Source organism: Hylaeus volcanicus, chromosome 1 (genome assembly GCF_026283585.1).
Source record: "Hylaeus volcanicus isolate JK05 chromosome 1, UHH_iyHylVolc1.0_haploid, whole genome shotgun sequence".
Lineage (NCBI taxonomy): Eukaryota > Metazoa > Arthropoda > Insecta > Hymenoptera > Colletidae > Hylaeus > Hylaeus volcanicus.
In genome coordinates, this window is record NC_071976.1 from 34,331,121 (window position 1) to 34,342,717 (window position 11,597).

At 37.0% G+C, this 11,597-nt stretch overlaps 1 protein-coding gene across 1 annotated transcript in view; it reads left to right on the forward strand.

Moving 5' to 3' along the window:
* The window catches only part of LOC128876645 (protein sickie), a 209,691-nt gene that overhangs the window by 5,480 nt on the left and 192,614 nt on the right, over positions 1-11,597 (forward strand). The window contains exons 2-3 of the mRNA XM_054123172.1: positions 159-177; positions 232-284. Coding sequence (XP_053979147.1) covers positions 159-177; positions 232-284 — 72 coding nt within the window. The remainder of the gene's footprint in view (positions 1-158; positions 178-231; positions 285-11,597) is intronic.

The window sequence follows — 11,597 nt, forward strand, 5'->3', positions numbered from 1 at the left end:
TAAAAAAATCTCAATGTCGGGTGCTGACCATTTCTTTAATTTATTTTAATTATTAATCGATGAAGGTAGAAATGAAACTATTTGTGATACAATCGAGTACAAACGAAATATTATCATTTTCTATAAAAAAAATAAATTTTTGAAAAATCGGTTGCCAGGTTCGCACAGCTTTTGCCCGTTAGTCGCGAAAAAAACATCTTTGTATTAATTGTCGCGTGTTTCTTGTTGCAGCCAATCAAAAGGTGATCGACGTTAACCGAAAGCCAAGGAACGCTCAACAAATGGTGAGTTTTTCTTTCGACATTTCTATCCTTTGTGTTTAAGACGAAGTAAAAATAAACGAAAGTACAGTAAAATAGCCAACACAATTTTATTTCTGACGACTAAGGACGAAGTATGACTATTTTACAGTATGAAATAAACCATTGTTTATTTTCTGGTCAACTCCGTATTTTAGAGTCGTTTTCGAAGCTTACAAATATTGCAATCGATATTACTAAAATTATAACGAAAAATTTCAGAAACCTAGAACAAAGAGATAAAATGTCAATAAACTTTATTCCAAGCTTTTGAGAAGTTCAGTAAATAAAAGTTTGAGCCATTTTGACGCTAAATTTCGTTTGTATTCTGAGCAAAATTATGAGATAGAACGTACATAAACTCTCATAATGGATTGGACTGTGCGTGATTGCTTAGATTAAATTTATAAGTGCAGGCAAAGAAAATTTAAGAACTCGGGCCGATGGTGTCGAGAGTTGATCACCGTGGCTCGTAGCGGTTTACGAGTTGTCTTTTAAAAATAGAAGACCCATAACTGCATTTGGGGTACGTAGATAAAATCCGAACGACTGCCGCACTCCTCTGTGCAGCTGCATCACGTGGAACTTCCATAGATCAATTACATTTCTTTGCAAAAGTGCCTAATAAATAACGAATATACGTATCTTTTTTCTAAGTGTATCAAAATTTTAATATGATCTATGTAGGTGTTTTTTATTATGCTTAAGACAGCATAATAAACGAAAATAACAGTATAATAAATTGAAATAAAGGAGTAGAAATAACATACGAAGCGTCGATAACTAAGCTAAAGCAACCAATTTATTCTTATTTATTCTGCTGTGCATTGTGCATTTATTCCGTTAACATAGTACACTAAAGATCGTTTGCGTAAGAGAAGAGAAGTCATTTTAATTTATATAAGGAGACTCTATTAAAATCGTAGAGTTGTTCCTTCTATCCTTGGTGGGTCTCGTCCTCGATGCGATACCAATCTCTAAGAAAAGGACTAGAAAGAAAGACAGTGGTTAGTCGGCGAAGAAAAAAACGAACCGCTGAGAAATATTTTAAGGATTCTAACTGCATCTTGGTGGAAACGAGCTGCGTCACATCCGGATAGCTGGACAATGTAGAGTTTTACACATCGCGGGATAACGCCTCTTCGTGTTCTCCAATTTGCATAATCCCGAGTGAACGCGGCGCCGATCGAAGATGATCGTAGATAACATTTATAATGTAAAGTAGGAACTACGGATCTTGAAAGGTTATTTCTAATCGGATTTTCGCGTGTAAGTTGCCATTCCTCGAGTCGGGTACCGCAAACCTTTAGAAGAATTCTGTTACACCGCTTCTATAAATTACAATTGTAGCACAGCAAACGAACATTTTCCTCCTATTTTTGTACAATTCTGCATCGGGACTTCGAATGAAAGATCTAGGCAGTGACGAGATGCATTTTTTATTCTTTAAAAATATTTCCTGAATATTTGTATCGATGCCATCGAGTCTTCTAAAGACATTATTCCTTCTCGTTTATGACGCTACGTACAATTAGGAAGACCAGAAATAGGGACTCGTTTGAGAGTCTGTTTCGTTTAAATTATTAATCTTTTTAGAAAATGAAATTTCTAGTAACTAAACTAAAAGAAAATTGCAAAGAAAGTATTTTTCTTAAAGTGTCAATGAACGTCATTTTATCGAATTGGCCAGTTTTATTTCACGATATCCTTGTTCTGTAATGCTATATGTGTACGACAGTTGCTTTATAAATTTATGAACTAGTTAATTGTTTGCAGTAACATTAATTGGTACTATTTGATTTTACATAGTTTCGTACAGGGAGAAAAGATTCAACGACTGCTCATTGGAAATTATCGAGAGACGTAAAAGTTTCGACAACGAAGTTTGCGTCGCTTAAGAGTTTCTCCGAACAGTATTAAAAGTTACTACCATTAATAAAGGCGACCGAAGATGTCTGATGTCAAGTGTATTATTTAACTCGTCGACCTAGTAAAGTATCGAGAAGTTTCTTTTAAATAGTCTGAAATAAAGCTGCTTCGAGTAGTCCATAAAACTTTTCCAATATTCACTTTGACGTACTCGTCAACGTACTCTACCTTAAGTAGGTAATGATGTAGAACTATTGCCCTGAAATATGCTCTTCTTGATATCACAATGTATGCACGTTTCTATTAATTTGAAAATATTTACTAAATTATTACCTCTTCTTGAATCGAATTTGAAAGAAAATGCAATTATTTTACATATTAAATAAAGTTGCTGCCCTTAAATAGTAAAATAGTTCCTAGACATTAAAAATTATTTAACAAGTCAGGCTTCTTTAAAATCGATTTTATTATTTAAAAAAAAAAAAAAAAAAAAAGCTAGCTACACTCATTTTTGACCCGATTTAAAGGAAAAATGATCGCTCTAAGAACGATCTCTGTTTGTTCTAAAATATTCACAAAATTATTTCTACTTCTAAACGTGAAATGTACGAAAACTTTTCTGATTGCGTACGGTTGAGCAAACTATTCGATAGCCTTTGGCAAGCAAACTATTCTTCCAGAGTTCGATCGAGATCGTTTAAGTTACCAGAATCTTTTTCCGATTTACTAAATCGTTTAAAAATGCCTAACAACTAAATTAGAAATATACGTGCATCAAATTTCAAATCACGCACCGCAGCCTTACTCGTTGTCCTTTCCAAGTTTGCCCTGAAAACCCACCATCCAACGCAACTTTCTACTTTATGATGCGACGATGACAAAAGAAGAAGAACTTCCAGTAACGCGCACGATTGTTTTATAACGGCGATTTAAGTAAACCTCTTCGGGGAACTTTTTCAAAGTTCTTCGAAACTTTTAGTAATAGCGGTTCCCACCCTCGGCCACGAGAAACGAGCGCGGTCCATCGTAGACGCTGGCTTTCCAATTTCGCGGTGTCGAGGGTAGACGAGGGAAAGGGCTCCGGTCTATAATTAAAGCAACGCTCTCGCGTCTGTGCTCGATTCTGCTCGCTTGTACGTGCAAGCACGGAATTGTGCTCGGATACGCGCGCACGTTGACGTTCGCGGTAAAGCGCGAAACCGAATCACGTGTTTTCCGTCAAGTCTGCACGCGCAGCACGCGACTCCTCGGCTTTGGTGTTCGTACGCACTTCTGTGACACGTTTAACCTTTCGTGCTTACGTGTAGATGCAATTGAGCCGTTCACCGTACAAATCGATCACCTCCACTTTAAAAAAAATCTTAACATTTTATTCACCGGGAGTCTATTTATAGGCTTTTTAATGGCAGTAGTTAGGTATTCGAATTTATTTACTGCGTCGATGCTTGTCTACTTACAACGATCAGTGTTTGGAAACAAACTTGGGTTTCGAAGTACGCAGTAACAGTACGGAGGAATTATTGTCAGCTTAGATTGGCATACGATACCGTAGAAAATTCTTTTTTTAATTAAAGACTGTTTCTAAATAGCCCGGTAGATAAAGTAGTGTTAAGTTAAAGTGTCGAAACAGTTGGTATAGTCGTAACTTTTTATGTTTATAATAACTAGACTGCGGACCTTTATGCGAAATAAAATCTTCGGGAACGTGCCTACGCGAATTGAACCTAAATAGGAATTTATTTTATTCAGGAAATATCATAACACGAACTTTACTTTCAACCTTTTTTATATTCTTGCATATTGTTTTCATTTTGTAGGTTCTTGCGCATTCAAATTTCCTATAAATGCATAAAGTTCCGCGGTCTAATAATAACTTTCCTCAGAAGGAAATAACTTTTTCCAATATTTATTTGAATTTATGTTATAAAGGGAATTTAAAAAAAACAATGTATATTATTTCATCGCGTTTCTCAACTTTTTGTTTCATGGAGTTAATCGATTTGTGTAACGAATGGTTCAATTAGCCATTATATCTGTCGAAAAGGAACGGTTCTAGCAATTTATCGCCTCTGAATGGACAAGTCTCGAAACTTGAGCGTTTTTCACCGTCACCTTAGCCAGCTTCAAACGAAAGCTCACGAGGACTGATCGGTTAAAGTGGAAAGTAAAGTCTTTATTATTAGAATTTTGCGATACAATATCGTAATATTTCACAAAATTTACGCGTCACAAACTTAAATATCGCACAATTTATTGTAATATTACGATATTACAAAAAAAATGTCACGATAAAATATCACAATACTTCACAAAATTGGCACAGCGCAAAATTAAATATCACAATTTATTGTAATATTACGATATTAATTTGTTCGTAATGAATTTGATACGATTAATCGGAGTACATTAATTCACTCCCATGATTTATTTTATTTCATTTAACCCACTGGCAAAGAAGATCGTGCATCACTGCTTTAAAGTAACGATTATTTCTGGGTATTCAAGCTAAACGTTCCATTATCAGGAATATCAGGAAAGTTCTAGATCCTACCGAAACTACTAAGCAAAGGGTTCCACCGTCGTTTATGTCACTTTAGTAGAACTGACATCGTGCTCGCAGGCACTTTGAGGCCATTTAGAGGCCAGTACGACTAAACTCCGGTCTCGATTCGGTACACCTTGATTTCCGCGATGAAACGGCTAGATTCGAGTCAATTCCATGGAAAGCGATTCATTCCAGATCTAGGTATTTCTAAAGCGATGTTATTCGAAATATTATGCCAAATGACGTGTTATTTTATTTTATAGTTATTTGTATTTGTTGAATATTTCGGCAAATAAAACAACCAGGTTTTATCATTTCTACACAGACAATATATTTAGTTGACAGAAAAATAATTTTATGCGAGCGACGCACAATGTGTGTTTTTTTTTCTACTGATGTTATTATTCAAAAAGATTATAAAAATATTTTCGTAGGAACTTTATAAAATTTTCCTTATAACTTTATTTCCTTCTTATCTTCGCGCAACTCGATGACAAACTCTTGCCTAGGCTCTACATATATATTTCTTCGCGAGGCTTTGCTTTTATTTATAATTGATTACCGTGAACTCGTTAGAAGAGCTGGTCGGTTGACTAATAACGTATACACCGTATGAGTCACTCCCACGGGAGTGGACTCTCCGTGAAATAGAAATAGATCTCGATGGACCGACTCGGACGGTCAGAGATGCGACGCAGGCGACCAGTTCCGGTTTGGTCGATGACTCTTTTAAAAACAATACACCTGACTCCGGCACCGATACTTCGCCGTGGCTATCGATCAACCCTTTTACTGCAAAGAACGTATATGGGCAAATGCGTGAAACTTGTACATTCGCGATTGAAACAAAATGTTCTTTTCGACAGCATATTTTTAATATTCAGGGTAAACATTCACGCTCTCAAGACCTAACAATAACTGTACGCGTGATCGATTTTAACTCGACGGCGTGGATGTCAGGAGGTAAAATTCAAAAAAAGATTTTAAATCATACTATTGAAAGCAAAAAATTTCTATTCGATACTTACATATTTAATAACTCCTACTAAACCCTGTAAGCTAATATTCACTTGAAACTCACACGTCTACGCCTCTTAGAATTTCGTAGAAGTTCGTTGGAAAAATTGAATGTCAGGAATAAGGTATTTTAAGGTGTTCAATTTTTATCTCTGAAACCAAACGTCGCGCGACTAAGCTGTAAATATAAAAAAGTTTTGTTTTATCATTCTCTATAAGGTGATATTTTTATCGAATTCACTTTTTCTACACGGCCAATCCCGCACTCTACGACTCGCGTTCTCGTTTGACTCCTTATTCTTTGGTACATGGGTGCGATAATACGTTATTCGTACCGAGAATGACTCGAAAAACGGAGTCGATAACGTTGTGAAATAAGATGTTTGAACCGATAATGTATCTGTTTGTTCCTCGAAGTAAGAACATAGAGCCGTGAAAGAGACTGTGAGCAAGCGCAAACATTCGATCACCCGTGCGTCGTTGCGTTGCGTTGACGAAAATGTTCGCTACAGGTGTCCTAAATATAGGTGGAATATTTACGCAGCACGTTGTAACAGGGATCTGAACGATCTGTTAGGGAAATCTGGGTGTGGTTTCCCAGCAATCCACCTTTGTAAAAAGTACTCTAATCTCAGCCTTGAAGGAAAGAAAACATCCATTCGATTAACGATCGAAGTAGAAACTAAATAAATTAAGCGTTTTGCAGTCGTTTCGAGCGTTTTATTGAATTCTTGGAACGCAAATGCTAAATGGTGTCGAGGAAATTATATACAGATAAATGTACAAGATTGATAGATAGGTTTATATTGTAAATTATACAAAAGGAAAAATGAAATAGGTGAATATTATTAAAAATATAAAACAGTGTACTGTTTAAAGATAGAGCGTGTACGGTGTGAAAATTATTTTTTTGGGCAGATTTAGCTTTAATAACGAGCTGTGTGCAACAAGCAAGTGGCTTGTTTTAAATGGCTCACCCTGTATACCTGTATGAATGGAACACAAAGAAATGATAGTAGCGCTAAATGTACCTTCACACTTTTATGCAAATATTAGTGAACCAAACAAGTTGTATTTCTCTTCTTCCTTTGTTTATATTTTCACTGAATTTACTATCGTAAACCGGTGTCTTTTTTTCGTTTTTTCTATGACCCGTAAAAAATTGTTCTAAAGGCCAACGAATATCGATGAAACAATCCACATTTCATCTTCCAATTACTCGATATCGTAGCTTAATGCGTAGAGTTATGTAGTTACCTCAGACTTTCAAACGAAATAATTAAGAGCGGATTCGATTTAGTTTCCGTCCGCCTATTTAAAACGCGCGCAGGGTAGAAAATGCGCTGACCGTTCCTGGCTCGTGAGTTTTCATCCAATTTACTCGGTCATTGTGTATCCTGAAAGTTACTCCTTCCAGGATCCCGCTAGGGGTGGTGACTTTTTTCCCCTGCGTTTTCTTTTTTCCGCGAAGTACGACGTCGAATTAACGAATCTTTCAGAAAACGAGGAACTCGCTCGACAACGTAGTTGCGTATCGACTAGAAAGGAAACCTCATTACCTTCCCAAATCGTCCTCATGCATTATACTCGAATTTCAACGAGCAAACGGAAGCCACTTGTCTGAATTTATGGTAATTTTCGAGAGCATTTCAAGCTTCGAATAGCGCACCATCGAAGGAACCCATGGGAATTTATTATAGAATTATACAATGTTCGAACGGAACACTGATGACTTCAAATGTTGTTTGTGTGTGAATTGTATAGATAGTTTTTTTTTTTTTAAACATCATGGCACCAATGTGCATACATTTAAGAGGATACTTTCTTTTTTACTAGTATTAGCCAGTATTACCAGAATTAATATTCAAATACTCCGCCCAATATCCAATACTGGTATTACTAGTAATTTACAATTCGAGACAATTTTCGTGATCTTTTTGCAGCCAAAATACATGACGTAAACTTTTAAAATTTGGTGTATTTATTTATACGTATACATTAGGGTGGTCCTCATTTTAATGATTTTCTGAGATGTATATGAATTAAGTATCAAGAATAAAGTGTTTAAAGTATTGTCCAATTTGGCTTATGAGGCACCCTTCGTATGTTACGATTGTATTGTACAAATTTATCAAAAATCCTGACGAATAAATCATGAAAAGAGTTATTAAAAGCTACGAGAATAGACATGTCAACATTTGAATCATATGCTTTAAAAATATGTATTACGTATTATAATGTATCGTAAAAGATACTTATTAATTAAAAGTATCTTTTGAAGTATGTGATTGAAATGTTGACATTTCTATTTTCAAAGCCACGTATCACTGCACAAACCAATAGAACCCTTTAAAAATGGCCCCATAACAAAATACGCACTGTGCCATTTGAGTAAATTAATAAATAATATCCAAACATGCAAAATGTTGCGCCTAATTTTGTTGCATTTCAGAATTCATTACCATATTATATTTATCTTATAAATATATTTATTTATTCGTTTATTTACTATTATATACATATCCAAACACGCAAAATGTTGTACCTAATTTTGTCGCATTTCTGAATTCATCATAGAAATTACCGTGTTATATTTATCTGCTAAGCCATTGTTAAGTAACACAGCAAAACATTCTCCAATACACGTTCGTACACTCAGGCTTAAAAAAAATGAGTTACCTCGCTTTTCTGAACCTATCATAGAAGTTACCATGCCAAATATCACGACCATCCGCGAAACTACTCCCGAGACACGAAGTAACCCACACTCTCCAATATCCACGCATCGTTACTTTCAAAATCGATTACTTTAACTTCCCGCGCTCGTGGCTCCCAAAAAAAAAACACGAAAAAATGAATAAAAAAAGAAACAATAAACGAGAATAAACTATAACCGACAGCGACGCACGCACCTCCCCTCTGTAGTGTTTGATAACAGGCGGGAAAGCAAAAGAGGAGGATGAGGAACAAGAACACAGAGGTTTTCGGTTGTTATTTTTATGGGAACTGCTTCATCGTGCCACGAACTGACCCCACGCTACGATCAACGGCCACGTGGATACCTGCTTTTAAGGCTCGTATACGCAACCAGCTACTACTCGACTCCCACTACCTGCTCGTTCCTGGCTCCCACCCTGTCCACTTTTATCCGCCGTCTCCTTCTTTATCTGCACCCTGCTAACACACGCTCCTCCACCTCCCGACCCGACCAATTGCGGTGTAGCTTACCTCTACCTCGTGTCTGCGTTCTCTGTCTCTCGTCGGTTAGTGTCTCACGAGTGATCCAGTGGTGTGGATGCTGTGCCGATCGCGCTGCAAACTTTCGCGTCGCGCCGCGAAAGATTCGGCGGGAACCAAAAAGTGTCGACTGGTTTCATCGTCACGGATAAGACTATCGGAGCGTTTACCCGGCGGCCTGAGCGCGACTATTTGGTGCAGAAATACGCGCCAATGATCTGGGAATTCCGTAACGAAGGGTTTGTGTATTATCGGTGGTCGATACGTGGAACTTGAAGCGACAAGAAGGGAAATTGAGCGTATCGGTGAATGTATTTAATTTTCTTTTTAGGTGTCAGTATGTGAAAAATTAAGGGGGTATCCTGAATACCTCAGGTCTAAAAAAAAGCGGTTTTTCGTGAATTTTCTTGGGATGGAAAAAAATAATTAATTCTATCGAACTTTTTCTCCTATTTTCATACGTATTTCAGTAGCCTGTAGAAATTTTTTTCAACAAGACATATTCAAATTGAGTCGACTGCGACGCACATTTGTAGAGCATCTCACAATTAAAACCTCCTATCGGCGGGACGAGATGCGGGTCGTAATTTTGGTTTGACACAAAAAAAAAAAAAGAAAGAAATTTTCATTTTCATACATTTTTCTTCTATGTGAACTAAGAAACTTCGTACAAAAAAAATTTTAAGCGACTTTTTTTATCGAGTTAAAGTGATTTTCTTCACCCAAAGAATTCGTTCTTTTTTTCGAACTTGCAGTAATTTCACAATTCACCATCTTTGCGGGTTTTTTTTTTTTTAGTTCACATAGAAGAAGAATGTATGAAAATGAAAATTTCTTTCAACTCTTTAAAAGTTGACTACAACGCTTTTTAACATCAAAGTATCCAATTGTATTTGTTTCAAATAGATTGAGGATTTTATTAGTGAAAATTAGTAAAAAAAAAGTTTCCTCGGCATTACGTAAGCGTGGTCTTTATCCATCATCGGTTAGTGTACAAGTGGTAGGCTGTTACTACGGATGCGGCAACAGTTTCCCGTGTTATATTTTGGCGCTGGTGACGGTAAACACGCTATATAAACGTCCTGTTAGCTTCAGTATCTCAGAATTAAGGGGGTATTCTAATCCAAAGCGTCAATTTTCGGTTCTATTTGAGGAATTTCTTCTTGTTAATCTAGAAGTGCGAATAAATATTATTTTTCATGACAAAACCGAGGCAATGTAGTATAATTATACCGAGTTTAAACTGGTTAATTTTAAACCGAGTTGGAACCAAAGGGGGAACTTTAAAGAACAGTTAACGGGCATTTGAGCATCTTCTTCAATAAAGACATTTTTTAAAAGTATCTCGAGAACTAATAATTTTTTTGCCATGGTACCCAAATCATTTCTTACGTAGAATGAACGGAAAAATCGATCTGTGTAAACAAAAATACATCCAAATCCAATTGTTAATTGCGTATCCACTGCTGCGTCTAAAAAAATTTTTTAAGGCCTACAGATGTAGTGCTCTTCGAACCATTTATCTTTCTCCTTTGGCATTTTTTCGTAAACGCAATAATAACGGAGTTATGACTTGAAACAATTGCGTGGACCACCCTGTATAGCACCGTTAATTAATCAGAAAGCCAATCGAATTCGTCGCTAATTACCATATGCTGTAGACGTAAAATAAATCCATATTAAAAAAAAAAAAGAAAATACATGTTTACAAAATGACACATACTTCAATAAAAATTCTTGAGAAAGCCTGAAAATTCAGGTAGGTAAAGTGGCGCAACACCTTGTAGAAAAATTTGCCCTGGTCTGCTCTTGACACGCGTAGGTCCTTAGTTCCGAAGCAATTGTACCCAAATTGATTGTCGATCGGGCACTGAACAGACCTTAACCACTTAAAAATTGGTACCACTTGGTAAAAAATTCACCGACGCGTGTACCAGAACGGTCCAGAGAAATCGGAAAAAGATTTATATTTTCTATGCTAATTTATTTGGAACAGTTTTTCGAAGGAAAATGTAGACCATCGACTGATTACAAAGTTATACAAATATAATGCACGTCGTTTTTGTTTCTGTGACAATAGCGTCACGACGTGCGCGGCACGTCTTTCCAGCGCAAGTGGTCAAGTATTCACGGATCGCGAGGAGTATGGAACGGCTGAAACGAAAAATCGATCGGAGACACCGTGAGATTTGGTAGGACCTTGGCGGTGTAAAGGATACTTCGAAAACGATACGACACTCAATCGTCCAGTTGGTCGTGACGGTGCACGGATCCCGTGGCTCGCCACCTTGCTCGTTCTCTGCCCGAAGGAACTCTCTTTTAAGTGTCCACGGTATCCAAGAACAAAGAGGGGGCGTTATTGCTATAAAAGAGAAAGAAAGGAGGAAGCAAAACGTCCGAGAATCTCCTTAAGAGGGTTTATAAATAGGCATGGCCAGTCGAAGCGATATTTTCGCTCTCTCGGTGAAGCGACAATGAATTGGTCACGACCAAGACGACGACGAGTGCCCTTCGTGGCTACTCTTTAACGAGGCCCGCAATCGTCGCCGTAATCCTGGAAATCGTGCGTTGCTGTATCGACTGTGCGCGAGGATTATTCTTTTCTTCGACACGCTCACTGCCAGACTAAA